Here is a 20,238-nt window from a genome sequence, read left to right as displayed (position 1 = left end):
ACAGCTGTTTTCTTCACCCTCACGGTCTCTGGCATTCTACACGTGTTTGGCGTTTGCAGCGTTTGTATTTAACAAAAAAATAATTGTTTTATTTATTACTAAATATATAAAAGTTAGTTAACTTAAACGCATAAGCCGTGGCAACTACAGCATTTTACACGAAAAATGGCAATGCTCGCAGAACCGCGCCGTCGCAAACGCTACAATTTGTGTCCGCGCGGCAAGGCGCTCTACGAAGGTGTGTAAAGAGGAATAAAAAAAATTAAACAACTATTTCAATATATTTGTGCATTTAACTTGCAGATGACACTCGTTTCGGCACAAAAATGCTCGAGAAGATGGGCTGGTCCAAGGGCCGGGGCCTGGGCGCGAAAGAGGATGGCTCGCAGGAATTTGTGCGTGTGCGTTTCAAGAACGACGCCGAAGGATTGGGCTACGAAATGCGCGATGATCAATGGACCGAGCACGAGGAGGGCTTCAACGGGCTGCTGAAGGCACTAAATGGAGGCGACACCAATGGTGAGATTGCAAATCCGGAGAATGACGATGCATCCGCATCCGAAGAGGAAAGGCGACCCATGGGATTTGGCTTCAAGTCAGCAGCTGCTGATGAGGAGGTCAAACCAAAAACGCTTAAGGAGAAGATCAGCGGGGTATCGCTGGAGGAGAAGTCCAAGTACAGTAAAGCTCGTGTGCACTACAAAAAGTTTACGCGTGGCAAAGATCTGTCGCAATACAGCGAAAAGGATCTGGCCAACATATTCGGTAAAAAAGTAAGCGAGGATAACGCAGCATCCGTTGAAGTTATCCCAGCCGAACAGCCCGAAGAAGAAGAGAAACCGGTGAACCCGAACTTTTCCGGAGTGCAGACTGTGATCACTGGTCTCTCCGTGAATGATTACTTCAAGCAGAAAATGGAGGCTATGAAAAATAGGCTCTCAAATGGTTCAGCCTCTAAAGTTACTGAAACGAGTCCCTTGTTAAATGAAGCTGAAGATAAAACGGAAGCTGTGACTGCAAGCGGAAGCAAAGATGATGAGCCACCTAAAAAAAAGAAGAAAAAGAAGGACAAAAAACAGGAGGAGGAACAGGCGGAAAGTGAGCTACCCGTAGAAACCGTTACAAGAAAAGCGAAGAATAAGAAAACAAAACGTGCAGCGGACGAAGATGAAGCGGAGCTGGAGAAAGGAACGATCGAAACAGACGAAAACAATCCTCCCAAGCGCAAAAAGAAAAAGAAGGACAGACAAGAGAAGGCAGAAGTTCTGATAGCGACACCAGACCCAACGAATGCTGAGCCTAAAAAGAAGAAAAAGTCAAAGAAAATAGAGGAGACAATACCTGAAACGACAGCAGAGACTGAGTCGCCTAAAAAGAAAAATAAAAAAAGTAGAACAGGAGACAAAGAAGAGCCAACAATACAACCAGAAGTAAGAGAGGAAACTGCGCCCAAAACGAAAAAGAAATCTAAGAAAACAGTTGAACAGTCATTGAATGATGTGGAGGACCTAGCGCAAGAGGATCAACCCACAGCAAAAGGAGAACAATCCGATCAGCTGATCGCAAAAGAGAAGAAAAAAAAGAAGTCGAAGGAGCACAAGTCCGAAGTAAGTGCCAACAATGCTGATATTGTGTGCTCCGGCGATGATAATGATTCAGCAACAGAAGCGGACGCAGAAGCACACAAATTCTTTACAATGGAACAACTTATTAAGAAACATGACTCATTCAATGAATTCAAAATCTCTTCATTTTGTGCAGAAAAATTCCACATACTAAACATGAACGCCTTCAAGAACTCATCGCTGGCTCAGATAACTGGATATACGTTCGACGATAACATTAAACTGAATATTGTGGAGGCGAAGGACGATGCGCAGCGTATTACTGATCTTTGGGAAGGTGCACAGTCTAAATACACGCGATCCTTTAAAACCAGACATCGGAGACTTAACATCAAGGATATAAAAAAAATAAAAAGAATCAAAGCCTTTGCGGGAATTTAGGGAACCAAACAAAAAAAAATAAATAAAATAACACAAACAATAAGAAATTCAAATTATTAAAGCAATCAGAATTTTAATTCACCTGATTTCTTAAACGTAGAGTTTATATTAGTTTTGTACATAGTTTCCATTTTAATGTGTAACAATAACACAATAAAAAGAACCAGCTCTATATATATATATACTATATGCGCCGACATAAAGTTGATTTGATTTATGTGTGTTTTTCTTTGTTGTTGGATTGTTGACGTTAATTGGATTCTTGATCTTAGGAGCTGCTGCCACAGCTATGTTCTGTGCCATATGTCTTCAGTCTTGTTCAAAGAACCAAGAGGGACTGATGTATGTTTCAAGTATTGTTTTGGTTTATAGCGTTGGTGGATATCGTGTCACTTAGTATATTGATTACTTTGCAAAGCCTTACAAGCTGGATATTATTGTATATGTAAATTTAAAAGTTAAGATTAACGTAACCTATATACAGTAAGCAATATCAACCGGCAACGCTATACCAAAATAAATAAACTCTAATCTGGAGTCACATTTCGATTGGCCAATCGACGCGAGCGTCTCAACGGTTTGTTGTCCTGCGTGTGGCTTCTACGACGCTTCTGCGCCTGTGTGGCAAAATTCCGATTGTAGTTGTTCAGATGCACATGCGTATCCCACTAAAAATAATAAATATATTAATCAGATCATCATGTCATTTAAAAACAGTTGCTTATTGTGTCTCTTACCGAACTGGACACAATTTCTGAGCGCACTGGATGCCAGTCCAAGTCGCGAATGACTTGCTTGTGCCCTTCAATAGCCTCTCGAATTTTGCCCGTTAGCACGTCATAAACTGCAATATGTCAAATATTTGGTTAAAGAATGCAACAATTCTGAGAGACAGAAACTCACTAATAATTCGCCCCGTTGCACAGCCCGTGTAAATGAAACGCTGTCCAGTCTGCTCCATGGGTGAGAATTTGGCTCGCTGAAGCGTTTTACTAACGCGATGACCGCGATAAGTCATTATGCTGCTATCACCATCAAGCGCCTTGTGTGGATTGTAAACTGAAAACAAAACAATAAGCAAAAGTTTCACACCGATGGATTTAAATCAGAGATAAGAAAGATAAGAAATAAATATGGTGTGCGTTCCATGTATCTTTAATGTATTTGTCACAATCCACTTGACGTTCATAAAGAGCCCAACAAATATAATAAACTTTTGCTTACATTCACGTGGCACACGATCCCAGCGATAATCCCAATTGGTCATCGTTAAGTGATGTTGGCGGTCGCTACGGTTCCGCTGACCGCTGGGCTGGCGCATATCCCAGATTTTAATGCTTTGGTCCTTGGAATTGGTGAGGACATGGTAGCCGTCGTTGCGCGAATCAATGTATGTAATGCCATCGAAGTGTCCAATAAACGAGAGGACAGACTTGGACGGGTTACGGCCGCGGAAGGATGTACGCAAGTCGTACACCTTCAGCAGGCCATCATCACAGCCTGCGATTATCACATTCGGATCATTGTGGTTCACATAGCACACAGCGTTTACGTCCGTTACGGGTATGCGATGTGTGCGCAGGATTTGGGTAACGCGCGTCTGGACATCGCCAACAATGACGCTGGCATTGCTGCTGCCACCAATAATTTTATCACCTGTTGGCGAGAAGCGCAGCGAAAAAATTCCAGCTCGACTGCTGGATGTCTCGTTCACATCAATCCACTGACAGTCATCCTCAGAACCATTAACTGGCATTATATAAACTGTAAAAGGGATAATTTTTTTAATTTTTAATATTATTACATATATTTTGACTTACATGAACGCGACCAGGTGGAGTAGGCAAAATGCTGGCCATTCGGACTGAAATCAGCGTCCATGATGCACCACTGAACGTCGCGAGCATTCATGCGGTTCAGCAGATGATAGGTGCCCTTTGACCCATCGTATATACGTACAAAGCCATCTGCAAGACAAACTACGTATTACTTAAATTCAAGACAACTTCATGTACAGTGGTCATTCGTAAACAATAAAGGCAAGTAACCAAAATATAATTTTAATTATCATTAACTCTGAAAACAGAACTCTCAAAAGATATTCCGACAAATTCTACACACACATAATATGATTTTTAAAACATTAGAAAATTTCCGGAAATCATAAATAGCAAATGACCACTGTACATGTGTCGTAAGATTGTTTTAAACAAAGATTGACCTTGGCAAGCTGTTAAGAGTTTGCTCCCACTCTTGTTGAACTTGGTAACATAGATTTTTGCGTCCAGCGACATCAGTCGCATCGACCTGTGATTTGGTATATACATATTTGAGATGTAGCGCTGCTGATTCGGGGAGAAGGAACCGCTGCCAGGTGAGGCGATTCCATTTTCGCGCTGCAGCAGCGCGTGCATTAGATTGAAGCGCTTTTCTGTTGGCTTGCTGAGCAGACTGCTGCGCGCTTGAACTTCTTTGTACATATCTGTGGTCTGAAAATTTGTTTTGGCTGAATCATCACTGTAATCAAATGGGGCTTTGTTAGTTTCGGGCTTACTTGAAATTGGTCTACATTTGGTTTTTCACAAACTGGGAGACTGCTTGGATGGTTATTTGGGGGACGCAATTGCAAGTCCATGGCGTTGACCGTAAAATTGATAACATTGTAGCCAAATTCATCAACGGGTAACTCAAATGGGTCATCGTTGTCACTTAGGAAGCCCAAAGAATTTCCCATTCTACTGTGAAAGCCAAACTAAAAATGCAATTTAGTCCAATTGTTGTTTGTTAGATCTGGCGATAAATTGTGGCGGCACGACGATAAGTGCAGTCAGCTGGTCTTTTAACGATAGTACTGACTGGCTATGGCAGGTGTAAATGCTTTTTGCAACACTAAATATTGTGACCGTTCTGATTAGTTGTTTTTTGAATTAAATTAATTTTTCGCTTTCTGCTGGAATATTTTTGACAATTTTCGTTTAAATCATTTAAACAATGTTTCAGATTATTTTATTTTAGATATTTGCACCCTGTCTGTTAGTTAACAGATATGCTTTGACTCAAAGCTCTATGAGAGGCTTTGAGCTTACATATGTCTCAAAGCTCGAATCAGTTTCACGGCGATCGTCAACGAAATAGCGTGCGCAGTGGTCGGTTTCTTTCGTATTGCACTTGTTATGTGTATATGTATGTGTGTGTTTGGTAATGAAATTTGTTACATACCCGTTTATAACTCACATTTGTGTTAGTTATCCAGTTGTGCTGTTTGTTTGCATACACAAACACACATACACGCGCTCACACGCACATACGCATTCGTAAAAAATATGACAAAAATGCCAAAAATTTAATAAAACATAAAGAATCTGCGTTGTGTTAAGAGGCAAACTTTTATGTTCACTCAACTGTGTGTATGTGTGTGTGTATGAGTTTTGTTAGTGGCGAGTTTTGTTTCTATACCCAGCTTATGCTTATGCCGTATAGTGTGCATATGTGTACGTATGAGTATGTGTATGTGAAATTTATCATAAATACTTTTGCACAACGCGCGCCCCTCAAAACGCATGAGAAGAAAGTTGTTTAGCTGCGTAGAAAACAACACACACACACGAATCACGAAGCAAAAAAAAAACCAAACACAAAACCAAAATCAAGAATAACAGAAAACAATTGAAATGCTGAAATACAAAGTATGTCAAATGTGGAGTAGATGAAAGAAGGGCCGCAAAAAGTGCATAACGACTAAAAACAATCATCTAACTGAATGCAACTTGCTTTCCAGCCATGTATAAGTACATATATAAGTACATATGTATGTATATCGCTTGTGTATAATCAAGGCAAAAATAATAATAATAAAAGTAATGCAAAGAGACGAGAAATAATTTACAAAAAGTAGAGCGCACCAACGGAGACACACACAAAAAAGTGAAAGATTGCAAGCGTGCGCTGCTGACGTCGCATCTACACACACACACAACCACACACAGGCAGAGCAAGAGTGCGAGTGAGAGAGAGATAGAGAGAGAAGTAGAGCTAGAAGGCACCTGCTCTCATTGCTGCTGCTGCATATTTGTGTTTTTATTTCCCTTTTGTCTGTTTTGTTCGTAAATAATAAGAGTTGTCTGTGTAATTTAGTGCGCACTGTGTTTTAGTGTTGGTTAGTTTGTTACTTTACTCACAGACAATTTTGACAGTTCTCCCGCATTGTGGGTTGCCTTCTGCGGATAACTTTCAATTAACAGTTTGGATTTAGTGCACTTGCAATTAGCACTAGTTAAAAAAAGGTACTCAAGAGGCAAACTTATTTGGCATTTGCTGAATCCATTAACAAGATTGGCGCCCACTTTCCACATTCCACATTCATATTTGCGCATTTCATTTGCCACAAAAGATCCCAATCGGCAGTCACCGTTATCTTTTTTCTCCTTTTATTTTTAATGCTATTCATTTCGTTTCGTAAGCGCGCAATTTAAATGTGTTTTTTCTATTTTCGTTTTTATCTTTTTTGCCTTTACCCGTGCAGCGGCCGAAAGTGACGCAATCATTTGCATTTTACTTAAATATGTATGATTGTTTCATTCCTAATGACTGGAAACCAGTTATAGATATAAGCACGCTGTGTTTTATTTTACTATTGTTTTGTTATTGTGATGTTGCCCCTCCTCCCCTTTCCTGACTGTTTGCATTGTGATTAACAGCGGTAATTATGCCAATACAAGCTCATTAAATTGTTCAATTTATTAACGTTGTTGTCGCTGCTGCAATGCTTCTTTTACTGTTATTAATATTGAATGTCATTGTTGTTTTTTTGTTATTGGCCAACAATAGAGTTTTTCATAGGCAAACAGAAGACTTAAGCAACGAACTTGCCACCAAAGCTGCCAGGCAGCTAAATTGATAAACCATAAACTCAAGACGCTCTTTATGCAAATGTCTCACTTTTATATTAATCTATTTGAATTTGTTTTGATACAGCGACTTTCGTTTTCTTTATTCAAGTCTTTTCTGTATGCCCTGACAGAAATTTTCTGTAGCACCATCTTCGAGCCTGAAATTATTCAGAAATTAATACCATAATTTCCAACCTCGCCATTCAACTATTTAGTGTTTTTTGATAGTACGACTGAGTTTATTTTCATGTCTTTGAGAACTTTTAGTATCGGCATTACGTAATATTTAAAAAAATAAATATATACATTTCCATTGAATATATTTCTTCTGTAATATTCCGGTTTTTGATGACCTTCGTATATTAAATTTGTTTAAAAATCTAATTGGCACATTTTCTAAATTTCCGCTTACAATTTATCATTGTCTAAATGAACAATGAATATATGTTTATGCAAATTGTAAGCTTCTTAATAATTGAAAATGCATGTTTTGCTAATAAATAAAGCAATCATTCATATTTTGTTTTCCCAAGTTTCAGATTTTGAAAAGATATTGTTATCGCAGTTAATATAGTTATTGGTGTCATAAAGTTAAAAAAAATTGTAGATTGCCAAGTGGCCTTGTAATTTGTTGCTAGACATTTTTCGTATACTATTATTCAAATGCATTGAAATGGAAAACAGCTAGAAAATCAAGTGACACATGAGACAACTTTTATGCTTGGCATGTGCGAAATTCTACGCTGCCTAAGCACATAAAGTCCCCATCTCCCCTTTCCACCCACCACTTCCTTTGTGTGTTTCGAAATGGCAATGCGATAGCGATAGGGAATACGTATAGGAAGAGCGCCTGAAACACTTCTTAGTCACACTCCGCTGCTCATGGATACAATTGTAGAAAATCGTGACTATGATGTAAGCCCCACAACACATATCGCAACAGGGCGTTTTGTCGCAGCGACCAAACTTATGATTTGTAAGCAGTTGTCCAAGTCAAAGTTTTGTCATTACAATTATCATTACACGCTAATTATGTCAAAAGCAGCGTCTAATTAGACCATTCAATCACTCGCATTGCGTGATCGCATCACAGATCTGGCATTTATATATTCTCCCCACCTCCGTCTGTTTGTTCGCTGATGTGCTCTTTTGTGGGCGTTTCATTCATGGCTCGCAAATGTCGTTTGATTGTTTGTGTGGGCCGTCAGCGGCGCCAAATCAATTTACTCAGCTTGAGCCTATCAATCGCTTTATGGACAGCCCATTGACAGAATTTACTTAGCTGTGCTGTGATGAGAGCTGTTTGGAATGCAGAAAGGTGTCAGTTAATAAGTTGAACACATTTTTGGAGCTCACTTTAAATGATAAGTCGAATTTAATCAACATTTTCCGAAGGCAAATAAATGCATTAGGACAAATTTGAGCTGTTTCTGGTGGAGAATTAATACCTCTAGATATATCAATTTGATTGCACATTTGATTACAAATCGTGAAAGCAAGCTAAGTGTTGTCTAGAAACTCTAATCTGAAAATATAAACAGTGTTTAGAAGCCCATGTCAAATATGAATTCATTAGTGGAAGTCTTTGATCAAAGTTGCAAATTACAAGTAAATCTTCGAAGAGAGAACCTGATTGTGTTATGTATGTTTATCAAGAGATAATGAACAAATCTTTTTCATCTTGGTTTTATATAAGTTGCTTGCCTGCAAATAAGGGGTATAGAAAAACATTAACAAAATATATATATAAATGTGGGAACAGGGTCTAGCGAGTCAATTAAGTTTTCAATTGCTTGAATTTTTTTTCTTTGTTCGAAAGCGTAGTTCAAATGGAAAAAATATTCAATAAAGGCTGTTTTGTACAAAAATTGTTCAATTAATTGTCTAAAACACTCAAAAGAAATAAAATTAATTTTCCCAGACTCGTAATTTTTGGGCGTTTTTGAAAATAGCTTCAAGACTCATTGTTGAAACCCCAAAAGTAAAATGGAAAAACAATTGAAATGCAAATCATAGTTGAATAACTGCGCTCAGCTTCCTCCATTCGAGACATTCGCATTTGGTACGCTCGATCGAGAGCAAAACCTCAAAGCGGAACTTGAACATAATTTACAGGCAATCAAAATAATTTGGTGTTACAAAACGTTGCCTGCATTTTCATTTAACATGCGAGGCAAGGCAAGGCAAGTGGCATGCAATCGGCGGCAGCCGCAGCGCGGCCAGCAACCTTCAATGCGGCTCAATGATGCCGCAATCGTGCTAATCATAAAAAGACAACAGGCAACAGTAATAGTGCAAACACCCCTCCCCACATACCCCCTGGACACAGCTGTTCCCCCCTTTCTAACAATTGCTTAACGTTCATTAAACTTGAAAAGAAAGCAAAGCTCGACAACAAAACCGCATTAGTTTTAATTTTGGCCAAATGCGGCAAGTGCAAGCAGAAATGCAACAACGGCAACAACAATCAATTAATATTACATGCTCTTTATGTATGTGTGTGTGTGTCTGTGTTTTATGGTTGCCATCTCTGATTTAATTGTGGAAAATGTGCAAAAAGCAGCAACAACAATCACAGCAATTAATCAAATGGAAAGAAAAATTAAATTCAATGGCGACGGCCTCCTTCTGCAACTGGTACCAGGCGCGCGCTTTGCCATTTTGCAGTTGCACGTTTGCAACAACAGCAACAGCAACAAGTTCAATTGTTGCACGTTTGTGGCAAGTTGCTGCGGCGAGGTCAATGGCAATGCCGTCGCTGCCACCGTCGCAGTCGTTGTCATCAGAGACCCTTCACATTAGTCAGCCAGATTTAGTGGGACGGCATTTACGAGCTGCCGCTGGTGCTGCTGGTGCTGCTGTTGCGGCTGATGCTGCTGCGTCTGTTGTCCAGTGTGTCTCCATTTGATTAAAATTCATTAATTATATTTTCACAGTGGTGCTAACAAAAATGAAAGTTTTTCAGCCAATGCCGCCTGCACACAAAACTAAAAATAAAGCAACTTTGGCTTTGGCTTTGACTTTGACTTTGGATTTTGCTTTTTCGCGGCTGTTTTGGCCAGTTTTGGTATTGGTCGCCACATGATGTGATCAGTTGTCGTAGCTTTTTGTGTTCGCTGCTGTTGCTGTTGGCTATTGATATGACCAATTTTAGAGAATGCGTTAACCCTCGCATAGTAAAAGGAAATTCAAATGCCCACACAAGCGACTTTTCCAAATCGGCTCTATTGTTGATTCTTCTTCACGTATTGTTTATTTTATTTGTTTTGTTTGGCATTTTTATACACTTCCTTAGGGTATTATATTGTTGTCATTAAAGAATCTATTTTGGAACTCACAAACACAAATATATATCTTCCAAATAAAAATCAGCTGCAAATCAGCTAATTAAAAATAAATCATGCATCGAAAACAGAGTGTAATTAAACTATGCCAACTAAATTAAAACCTTTTTTCTTTTCTTTTTCTTTGGCATTTTTGACTTATTTTAAATATTTTATATTTGATTTTTTTTGGCAGCTTCTGGCAGCAGCGACCGCAGCAGCAGCTGATGTGGAACATGGCGCACAATTTGGCTGGCCAATAAATTAAGATAGTAAACCGAAAGTGTCACGACCACAACGACGACGACGACGACAACGACGACGCCATTAACAAGTAGAACCCGATAAACGTGCTGCACCAGAAAAACGACAGACAATCGAAACAGAATATAAATTGATAAGTGAAATTAGAAATAAAAGTAAAAACAAACCGACGATAACCGGAAATCAGTGGCAACCGCAAAAGCAGTATCAACAAAAGCAACAAGATCAGCAGCTATGTATCGCCCAAATTTCTACGAGTCAACTTGCCTGCGCTGCAGCGAGACCGTCTATCAGGTGGATCGCGTGGGGCCGCTCAAGGATTTCACATTCTTTCATTCCGGTTGCTTTAAGTGCGTACATTGCGGCACCAAGCTGACGCTGAAGACATATTTCAACAATCAACACAAGCAGGACGACAAAGAGGTGAGGTGTACAACGAAAGACTTAGGCGACAAACGTGCAACAACAACATAAAATATTTGCACAGCTGCCACTTTTTGCATACAACAACGTGCATGCATAATAATAAATAACTTTGTTGTTGCACTTAGCCAAATGTGTGTCACTGCGGTCTATCACATGGTCGCATACGTACACAGCTATAGCTATATAAATATATATCTTAATATTTATATACACAGCTTGACAGGCGGCCACCTGCTGTGAGTAGGTGAAGCGGTTGCTTGAAAATCGTACTGGGCCAATAAACGTAACGTTCGTCTGACAGTTTATAAAGTATACAGTTTTAAGATACGCAAGAATATATGATAAGAATGTATTACAATGACTGCATTAAGAAAATGACTTTGAGCCAAAGAAAACTCAAATCTAGAATTAACTTTAAAACTTGCTGCTATTTGTGTTAATTCAATGATTTACTTGTAAAATTACCTCACATACGACTTGTCTATTTAAGTCAATAATTAATAATTTTCAAACCGGCATTTACAAAATGAATCCATAAATCAGATGACGAAATTAATACTTGATATTTTATCTGCCGTTCGACCATTTTGGGCAATATTGCCAAGCTTTTAACATGCTCATTTCATCAATAGATATGCATACATAGATTTACAACTCGAGCACACATTTTTCTAATTATTTCTCATTTAATTTGAGTCCCATTTGATTTGAGATACTTGAAATTGGAACTGCCCTTAGACCATTTTGAGCAATATGTCCTTGGTTACTTTTTCAAAATCAAATCTCACATTATACAGTTTGATTTCGTATATAAATTTAAAGTCTTTATATGCATATTACTACGTCAGAATAAATGTTAGGATATTTAAAGAAAAGTACCCTGGTTTCCTGATTTATTTAAGCCCAATTTGATTTATGAATTCAGCTCCCAATTTTTACGCCTGAACTCTAAATTATTAAGCCCATTTTGGGGCATTAGCCCAATTGCTTTATATGGTCACATCATCAGATCATTACAAAAATAAAATACTACCTTTTATAGAGATTTCTCTAAACCTATGCGTAACCAAAGCGAGATTTAACGCAAAGATTATTTAACAATATGCGTAATAAACATTTCTGGCTAATCTATCTGTACAAATCAGCTGCCCCAAAGCAATCTTCAATATACAATCTAATTGCAAGCAGGTCTTACGACAAAGGCAACATTTCATCATGATAATGGCTTGGGCTTTGCTTTTTTCTCTTTGTTGATTATTGTATCGTAGGTTTTGATGTGTAATGTCTGTTTGTTTGTGGCTGGCTCAATTGCAGGTCTATTGCAGTTCACATGTACCAAAGAGCGGACCCGGCCATCTGGACCAGACATCGGTGGGCATACGTCAGGCCTTGAACGCGCCGCGGACCAACAAATTTGTGAACGAGCAAATACGCGGCACCCGCACCGAGATCGATGGTGAGTATGTCAGATGCCTAAACTGGCTGTATCCATCTCTTGCTAACAATATTAAACAATGTGAGCGTGTGTATGTGCACTGCAGGTGGCTTGGGCTCACGCCAATCAACGCCCAATGGCTATGGGGGCCGGGAGGAGGTGAGCTCGCCATCCCAAAACGATTCCAACTACAAATATGGACGCTTCGATGCGAGCGCTTTGCATATTGCACATGCGCTCAAGCAAACTGAAATCCAAAAGGCTTACAATAAGGCGCGCGAGAAGCCAATTGATTTCTACCTGGTAAGTCTGCGATTTAAAAAGCCTCCCTCTTCCCCTCCTTATATACATCTATATTCTAACTGACTGACAAGTGGCCGCAAATTAAGAAATTATTTAGTGCAGAACATCTAATGAAATTTAACTGCTCGCTCGCTCGCTGTTGCTGCTGCTGCTGGCCAGCAATCATTGTTACAGTCGTTTATAGCGGGTTGGCAAACACTCACACACACACACACACACTGAGGCATGCACAGCTAGTGGTAGACTTTACCCAGTTGTGTCTTGTAAACAAACGGTTGTGCAATGCTCCGTCAGTCGCCGTTTTGCCTTCTTCGTCTCCGTCTCCATCGCCATCGCCATCTCCGTCTCCGTCTCCATCTACGCTTGTTATGTCCGCCTTGCGTTGATCCGATTCGAGTAGCTAGTTGAGTTGGGGGGTATTTAATTAATGCAATGGCAGGCAAAGTCATGATTATGTAGGCTAGTGTGCTATTTGCACTTGTGCAGTCAAGTTTCTTGCCTAAGTCTTTTGTTTTGATGGGCCACTTGAGCAACTAAGAATAGCCAAGATAAAAATAAGTTAGAAAATACAGCAATTAAAAGCAGCATAAAGGTTTAGTAATATCTGAATACATATATATTGAAACCATCTACAACAAATGATTCGATTTGCCGGATATAAAATTGAACTGGCCAGGAGAGTCCGGCTATTAAGTAGTCGATTTTCCGTTGGTTTTTCTGTTTTCTCCATCGAATATTAAAATGCATTTTATTTGTGCAAAGTGCATTTAAATGCAGCAACTAGCGCCAAGTTATGCGGCATCTCGATTACAATTTATAGCTATCTGCACCATTTATCGGCGAGTGCAGGCAGCAGTCAGTTGGATATCTATGTGCATATATGTATGTATTTATGTATCTGTAGCAGATCTCTGCCGCATGACTTGCCACTTGTAATTTCTTGACGCTGCAAATCTGGCTAATCTGCATGACGGTGAAAGCATTATAATCGCATTTTACGTAAAATCCGATTTCAAAAAAACGAAATTAAAATCGCACAAGTTATCTTTCATTTCTTGTTGGCTTTTACGCGCGTGTGTGTGTGTGTTTGATCTGTTCGCTTGCTGGTGCTAGTATGTTGTATGGCACCAAACAGTTTTTCTTTCACTTTCGAGAATGCCACACGCGAGTGAGCAGCAGCAACAACTCCTAACAGCAGTAGTGGCAGCCGCATATTACTGCAACGCTCAATTTAACAAATTTCGAACAGGTGTTTGATAGCATTGTTGTTGCTACACCGCAAAAGCCACAAAAAACACTCACACACACACATAACAAGAAAAAACGCCGTCTCGTCGTCTAATAGAAAATATGTGAAAAATTGCATGCATGCAATCATTAAAAATTTTGCATGTTTACAACTGCCACGCACACACTTACACACACCCACCAATAACAATAAAAACAACCACAAGCAGCCACAATTACCAGCGAAAAAAAAACCAACAACAGACACTCTGCAAGTTCATTTGAATCAGGTTTAGCACAGCGCACTCAATATTTTGGCCAGCAGTGTGCGGCTATCTGTCTGTGCTCGGCAGCATAGATTTCCATATACGGATATCTGTGTGCGTCGCCGTCACTTGTTTTTCCGGCTGCACCATAGCGACGTTAACGTTAACGTCAAAGTCGCCGTCGCCGTCGCCGTCGACGCTGCACTGTTTGCTAAATCCAAATTATGCGCACCAGAGTGAAAGTAACGGCAACGTTGCGACGCCTCGAATTTGCTTCATCATTCAGCTGACAGCGACACGGTGGCCGCAGCGCAGTTGGCAGCGTCATTCTTTTGCACTCTCTTTTACGCTCTCTCTCTCTCTCTCTCTCTCGCGCTCTCTCTCTCTCTCTCTCTCTCTCTGTCTGTCTGGCTCTTTCATTGGCCCTTATGCAATGCACGCGCTTTTTAAGCGCACCATATAATTGTTGTTATATTATCGCAAACACTTCCTCATGCCGCCTAGCTCTGAGCTTTTTGCGCACTTTTGTTGTTGGAATGCGTCTGTGGCCAAATTTACAGTTGATATGCATGTGAAATTGTTCATACATATTTGTATTTGTACAATTTGGTTTGGCTTTTGGTTTTGTATAAGCAGCTTGCGCAATAATTAATTTCGACGCTTTTGGTTGGACTTTCGATTTCATTTTGGTAATTTTTTCGGTCGCTGCTGTTATTCTTGTTGCTTTTGTTGTTGCTTTTGTCACCGTGGGCGCCATAACCGTTGTTGCTCTCAATTTTGATTTTTTGCCGCTCTAAGCCGCTCACGCAATTTGTTGTGTCCATTGTCCATTGTCAACGGTGCTATGAACCATTTATTGTTATTGTTGCTACTGCTGCTGCTGCTGGTTATTACTCTTTTTCACGCATATATATTTGTTGGTTTTTGTTTTAAAGTTATTGTTTTGAACTTGACATTGAATTTTGGTTTTAATTGCATATTGTTATTGTCTATATGTCGTAGCTATTAATGTATATTGCGTGCGTGCGTGTGTGTGTGTGTGTGTGTGGCGCTAAATGCTTCGAAATTCCCATGCGGAAGCATTAATTAAAGCGGACCACATCTAATTTGTTTAATACCGTATTATTTGCCAGACATATGGCCATGGAAGTGGAATGCAGCATGCAACTGCACTCCACTGTAATTATGAACAAAAGCCAACTAATTGAATATTATGCGGTTTGAAGCAAGCAACAACAGAATTGGCTAATTGCGAGGAGACACTAGCCAATTATGTAAAATATCCAAGGGTGATTCTTGAGTAAGAGCGAGTTTTTTTTAATAGTTAATGTTTATTTATTTACTTGGATTAAAAATAGTAATCTTTAAAAAATACAAATTTTAATTTAAAGTAAAAAATGTAAATATAAACAATTCAAAATGAGAATTTTAAGTACAAATTAAAATTAAGTAATACAAATTATGCATTTTCAATATGATTTAATAATATTCTTTAAAAATATATTGCTCAAGAACGATTTCAATATCTGGATGTCCCACTTCGCGAGCAACTACTATAAAATAATCCATTGATTATGAGACGAATAAATCGATTCTTGAACAGATATATCTTTTTGGCTTATAGAAATCACTAGCAAATAATTTGTAAAAACGCATCGGCTGCTTGAAAATTCAGTGCGCATCTCAAAGATTCGCAAAGATTCCATAAGGCTACCGGTTCCATAGGCTAGCGGTTCCACTTATCGGGAGGCGAACGCAATGCGTGACCACAGCATAATTTGGGGAGGGGTTTTGGGCTGGGGCTGAGGATGAGTCTGTGGCTAGGGTGTGGGATAGAGCAGAGGAGTGCGGATGGTTTTCGACTGCAGATAATGTCAGATATTTTACCAAGCATCGCAGCTGAAGCGTGGCATTATAATTAGCCAAGTTAACAAGCCAAGCATTGCAAAAGCCGCAACGAAAATGCAACTGCAACAAAGTTAAATACAACTATAAAACACCGATACAAATTTGAGCGATTTCTCTTTTCTGCTGCTATATTTCATCTATTGTTTTTTCTGACTGCTTGTTACAGGCTCGCGAGGAGCAGGCCCACCTTGAGATGAAGCACCGCAAGGAGGAGGATGATCTGTATCGGAAGTTTGCGCGCAAACGCGAGGAGGAGGATCGCAAAATACAGAACGAGTTCCAAGATGAATGGGAGCGCGAACTGCAGCGGTTAACGCACAAGTTCGAAAAGGAGCTAGCCACATCGCGTCGCAATCGGGACGAGGCAAACGTCCTCACGCTGCGCCACGAGCAGCAGAAGGAGGACCTCGAGAAGAACATGACGCTGCGGCGCAGCAAGAAAAAGGAGAGCATTACACGGAAAATGCTCGAGCACGAACGCTACGAGACGGCTGCACTTGTGGATCGCCAGTCCAGCGAGATGCTGGAGTTGATCAGCGCCCGTCGTTCCGAGTACATGCAGAGCGAGAGCATCTTTCTGGACGATGAGTTCAGTGAGGGCGCAGTGCCCGTTGAGTATCCATTGAATGCTCCAGTGCCTGCACCGCCGGCGGTTAGCAAGTTTCAAATCTACACGGATCCCATTGAGTTCGAGGATGTCGATCGCATTGCCATCTCGGTGGCGCAGGAGGATCAGAAGACCTTCACCGATCTGGTGCGCCAGCTGGTGGGTCGCTGTACCACCGATATCGAGAAGGCGCGCACCATTTTCCGCTGGATCACGGTCAAGAATTTGAATGCCATGCACTTCGACGATGATCTGCGCGGCGACACGCCCATGGGACTCCTGCGTGGCATCAAATACGGCACGGAGAGCTATCACGTTCTCTTCAAGCGCCTGTGCAGCTATGCAGGTCTCCACTGTGTCGTCATCAAGGGCTATTCGAAGAGCGCCGGCTACCAGCCGGGCGTCAAATTCCAGGACTCGCGTTTCCGCAACTCCTGGAATGCCGTTTACGTGGCAGGTGCCTGGCGCTTCGTTCAGTGCAATTGGGGTGCACGTCATCTTGTCAACGCCAAGGAGGCGCCCAAACAGGGACGCGGCAAGAACGACAGCCTGCGGTAAGTCCAGCAGAGAGCATTTCTTGTAACCTCATCAATGAATTCGTAGTTCAGAAAGCATTTCAATTATCATTTACCTACAACGCCCCTAATCCCTATGAATATTTCTAGGTATGAGTATGATGATCATTACTTTCTCACCGATCCGCGTGAGTTCATCTACGAGTTCTATCCGCTGCAGGAGGAGTGGCAGCTGCTGAAGCGTCCCATCACGTTGCGTGAATTTGAGAATCTGCCCTTTGTGCGCTCGCTATTCTTTCGCTATGGACTCCACTTTGCGGATGAGGGCTATGGCGCCGTGGTCTTTACGGATGATACGGGCGCTGCGACGGTGCGCATTGCGATGCCAACGGACATGCAGAGCTGCCTGATATTCCACTATAACCTCAAGTTTTACGACAGCGAGGAGGAACTGTCTTACGATGGTGTCTCCTTAAAACGCTTCGTCATGCAGTCGGTGATTGGCAATATTGTTGCGTTCCGCGTCCATGCACCCTGCTCGGGTGCCTTCCTTCTGGACATATTCGCCAATGCGGTCACTCCACAAGAGTATCTCACGGGCGAGCCCATGAAGTTCAAGTCCGTTTGCAAGTTTAAGGTGAGCCTCAAACCTCAAATCCAATTTTATTCCACTCTTAACTCTTGACTTGCTTTTAGATCTGCTGCGAGGAACTGCAGACGGTAATGGTGCCGCTGCCGGACTGCGCCAGCGGTGAATGGGGTCCCACCAAGGCCACGCGTTTGTTTGGACTCATACCCATAACACATCAGGTGGGTTGGCTTCAGATTAAATCAATTCCAGCTCTTAATTCTCTCCCGCTTGCAGGATCCATTGATATTCGCCGGGCGTAGCTTGGATCTACAGTTCCGCATGTCGCGACCGTTGACAGACTTTATGGCCACGCTACACAAGAACGGAATCGAGGAGAAGAAGCTCGCCAAATATGTTACACACAGCACACTAGATGACATTGTCACGTTCATCATTAAGTGAGTGTCCGAGCGATGGCTTCCGATATTGCATCTCGCATTTCGCATATTGTTTAATCTTCTTTCCCCTTTGCAGTTTTCCGGAGGAGGGTCAGTATGGTTTGGATATATATACGCGAGAGCTGGGTGCGCCGCAGCATCATCATCATCACAATAACAACAATAACAATAATAATTCCTCCCCATCATCTGGCGAGAAGCATTTGCTGACGCACTGCTGTAAATATTTAATCAACTCGTCCAAACGCAATTGAGCTCAGCTGCCACTTGAATCTGCGTGTGTTATGAATTTGTTGGCAAACAAAATGCAATATTAATTGATAGTCTAGATGATAAGCAGATACTAAAACATACATAAATATGTGCAGGTGCTAAGGGGTATGCCCTTGAAAAGCACCCACTTACATATATATATATATCTATATATATATATATCATGCTCAATCATTTGTTAATCCACACAGGCTTCTGGCTTCATCATATATATATATCTTTATATACATATATAATCTTATGTTAACAAATTGGCAGCTATTATCGCATCGAATTGAAACATGTAAATACTCTAGACTCTAATCATTAGTCCTTAAATATGCCTAGTAATACCTGAAAGATCCAATTTTAAATACGTGTTGTACTTATTATTAATGCCTAATAATTTATTATGAATGAAACGTATGTCTCTAATACACAAGCTTATATTACATTAAATCTAGTTTTGGACTAGGTGTCCAATTTTTTTTTATGACAATCACCTGTAATTTAACACTACGGTAACGTAAATCAACAAGAGGGTGCTCCTTGCGAGCCTAGCGCACGGTGCTCGTTGAAAATATGCAATTTAATTCTAGTTTTCAGAGAGGATATCAAGATATACACATTCCTGTTGACTAGAGATAGGTCTATCGATTTGCATATATTTTCAGGATTTCGTCAATTGAACAATGATGCAAAAAAGCATTTGATATAGTAGGTTCTCCTCCTAAAAGTATGCTTTAATTCTTAAAGGTTGTTTCGAACTGCTTACCACTGATTTTATTTGCCGCCAAAAAGTAGGCTTTTAATTGGCTAATTAATGAGTTTTAACCCAATTTACCATTGAAGTTGCATTTATTGTTCTTATAAATCGTCCAAAAAGTAACACATCAAATCTAGTTACTTTTCAAGAACCTTCGATAAACTACTATAATTTAATATAATTAAAAGAATTATTTTATCGGAATTCTGAAACGAATTTATTAGGCATTGGGTATCGGATGAAAGTAAATGCTGCTATTCGTAAATGCTGCTAAAGAGGTGTCGATTCCGCGCAATTCATCCACCCAATTTAAATATCATAAAAAGTTTCAGGGTTCGGGTAATTAATGGTCTTCCTCGTCTGTAGCGAGGTCAATGCAGATAGGTGAAACTTGAGGATTTTCTTCAGGTTCTATCTTTGGTATGAAGCTGGCCTGTGGTTTTTCTTCCGCCCTAGAAGTCGATGGTTTAACAACAGGAGTTTTTTCCGGGCTACGAGACGCGATTGGAGTCGATCGCTTAGCACTGGCAGTTTTTTCTGGGCTCCGAGACGCGATTGGAGTCGAGTGCTTGGCAGTCGGGGTATGTTTTGAGCCACGTTTAGAGATTAAAGTTGATGGCTTGGCACTTGGTGTATTTTTTGGGCCACGTTTGGACATCGGTGACGATGACTTGGCACTGGGGGTATTCCTTCGGTCACGTTTGGACATCGGTGACGATGACTTGGCACTGGGGGTATTCCTTCGGCCACGTTTGGAAATCGGAGACGATGGCTTGGCGCTGGGGCTATTCCTTCGGCCACGTTTGGAGATCGGAGACGATGAATTGACACTGATGGGATTCCTTGGCACACGATTGGCTAAAGGCTTCGGTGGTGGCTTTTTGCCATCTCGCCTTAAGCCCCGCACAGGAACTGTGCCATATCGGTAGAAGATTGAATGATCATTAGCGGCTATGTCGGCGGCACTTTCCTTATCAATGCCAAGGACTAGCACAGCGCCGCCGCCATGATCTTTGCGCGAG

At 40.8% G+C, this 20,238-nt stretch overlaps 3 protein-coding genes across 4 annotated transcripts; 2 read left to right on the top strand and 1 right to left on the bottom strand.

The window, feature by feature from the left end:
* The first annotated feature begins 15 nt into the window (after positions 1-15).
* Positions 16-2,093, top strand: LOC6560493 (PIN2/TERF1-interacting telomerase inhibitor 1). 2 transcript variants are annotated; one of them, XM_032734356.2, is made up of 3 exons: positions 16-238; positions 304-1,607; positions 1,762-2,093. In XM_032734356.2, the coding sequence occupies exons 1-3, from the start codon at positions 166-168 to the stop codon at positions 1,777-1,779; spliced, it is 1,395 nt and encodes a 464-aa protein (XP_032590247.1). In that variant the 5' UTR covers positions 16-165; the 3' UTR covers positions 1,780-2,093. The 2 variants fall into 2 exon arrangements, with proteins under 2 accessions (XP_032590247.1, XP_001987558.1); XM_001987522.3 differs by having other exon boundaries at positions 304-2,093.
* Positions 2,094-2,445: 352 nt separating this feature from the next.
* LOC6560230 (DDB1- and CUL4-associated factor 11) lies at positions 2,446-4,889 on the bottom strand. Its single transcript, XM_001987521.3, has 7 exons — positions 4,561-4,889; positions 4,228-4,495; positions 3,827-3,973; positions 3,231-3,770; positions 2,910-3,065; positions 2,744-2,850; positions 2,446-2,674 (listed from the first exon to the last, which is right to left on the bottom strand). Exons 1-7 carry the CDS (start codon positions 4,738-4,740, stop codon positions 2,534-2,536), a joined length of 1,539 nt encoding a protein of 512 aa, XP_001987557.1. The 5' UTR covers positions 4,741-4,889; the 3' UTR covers positions 2,446-2,533.
* Positions 4,890-5,145: 256 nt separating this feature from the next.
* Positions 5,146-18,905, top strand: LOC6560229 (hillarin). The gene is made up of 9 exons (XM_001987520.3): positions 5,146-5,204; positions 10,415-10,905; positions 12,223-12,364; positions 12,450-12,646; positions 16,214-17,208; positions 17,320-17,806; positions 17,866-17,979; positions 18,035-18,198; positions 18,275-18,905. Exons 2-9 carry the CDS (start codon positions 10,717-10,719, stop codon positions 18,450-18,452), a joined length of 2,466 nt encoding a protein of 821 aa, XP_001987556.1. The 5' UTR covers positions 5,146-5,204; positions 10,415-10,716; the 3' UTR covers positions 18,453-18,905.
* The last annotated feature ends 1,333 nt before the right edge of the window (positions 18,906-20,238 follow it).

This window comes from Drosophila grimshawi, unplaced genomic scaffold, assembly GCF_018153295.1.
Source record: "Drosophila grimshawi isolate 15287-2541.00 unplaced genomic scaffold, ASM1815329v1 contig_1369, whole genome shotgun sequence".
In the NCBI taxonomy this organism is placed as follows: domain Eukaryota; kingdom Metazoa; phylum Arthropoda; class Insecta; order Diptera; family Drosophilidae; genus Drosophila; species Drosophila grimshawi.
This window is presented reverse-complemented; position numbering and strand designations above follow the sequence as displayed.

Coding starts and splice junctions, on each gene's coding strand:
- LOC6560493 (XM_001987522.3), top strand. CDS start 166: ATGGCAATGCTCGCAGAACCGCGCCGTCGCAAACGCTACAATTTGTGT. Junction 239..303: donor CGGCAAGGCGCTCTACGAAG/GTGTGTAAAGAG, acceptor TTTAACTTGCAG/ATGACACTCGTTTCGGCACA.
- LOC6560230 (XM_001987521.3), bottom strand. CDS start 4,740: ATGGGAAATTCTTTGGGCTTCCTAAGTGACAACGATGACCCATTTGAG. Junction 4,496..4,560: donor CAAATGTAGACCAATTTCAA/GTAAGCCCGAAA, acceptor ACAAATTTTCAG/ACCACAGATATGTACAAAGA. Junction 3,974..4,227: donor ACTCTTAACAGCTTGCCAAG/GTCAATCTTTGT, acceptor TTTGTCTTGCAG/ATGGCTTTGTACGTATATAC.
- LOC6560229 (XM_001987520.3), top strand. CDS start 10,717: ATGTATCGCCCAAATTTCTACGAGTCAACTTGCCTGCGCTGCAGCGAG. Junction 12,365..12,449: donor CACCCGCACCGAGATCGATG/GTGAGTATGTCA, acceptor TGTGCACTGCAG/GTGGCTTGGGCTCACGCCAA. Junction 18,199..18,274: donor ATTGTCACGTTCATCATTAA/GTGAGTGTCCGA, acceptor TCCCCTTTGCAG/TTTTCCGGAGGAGGGTCAGT.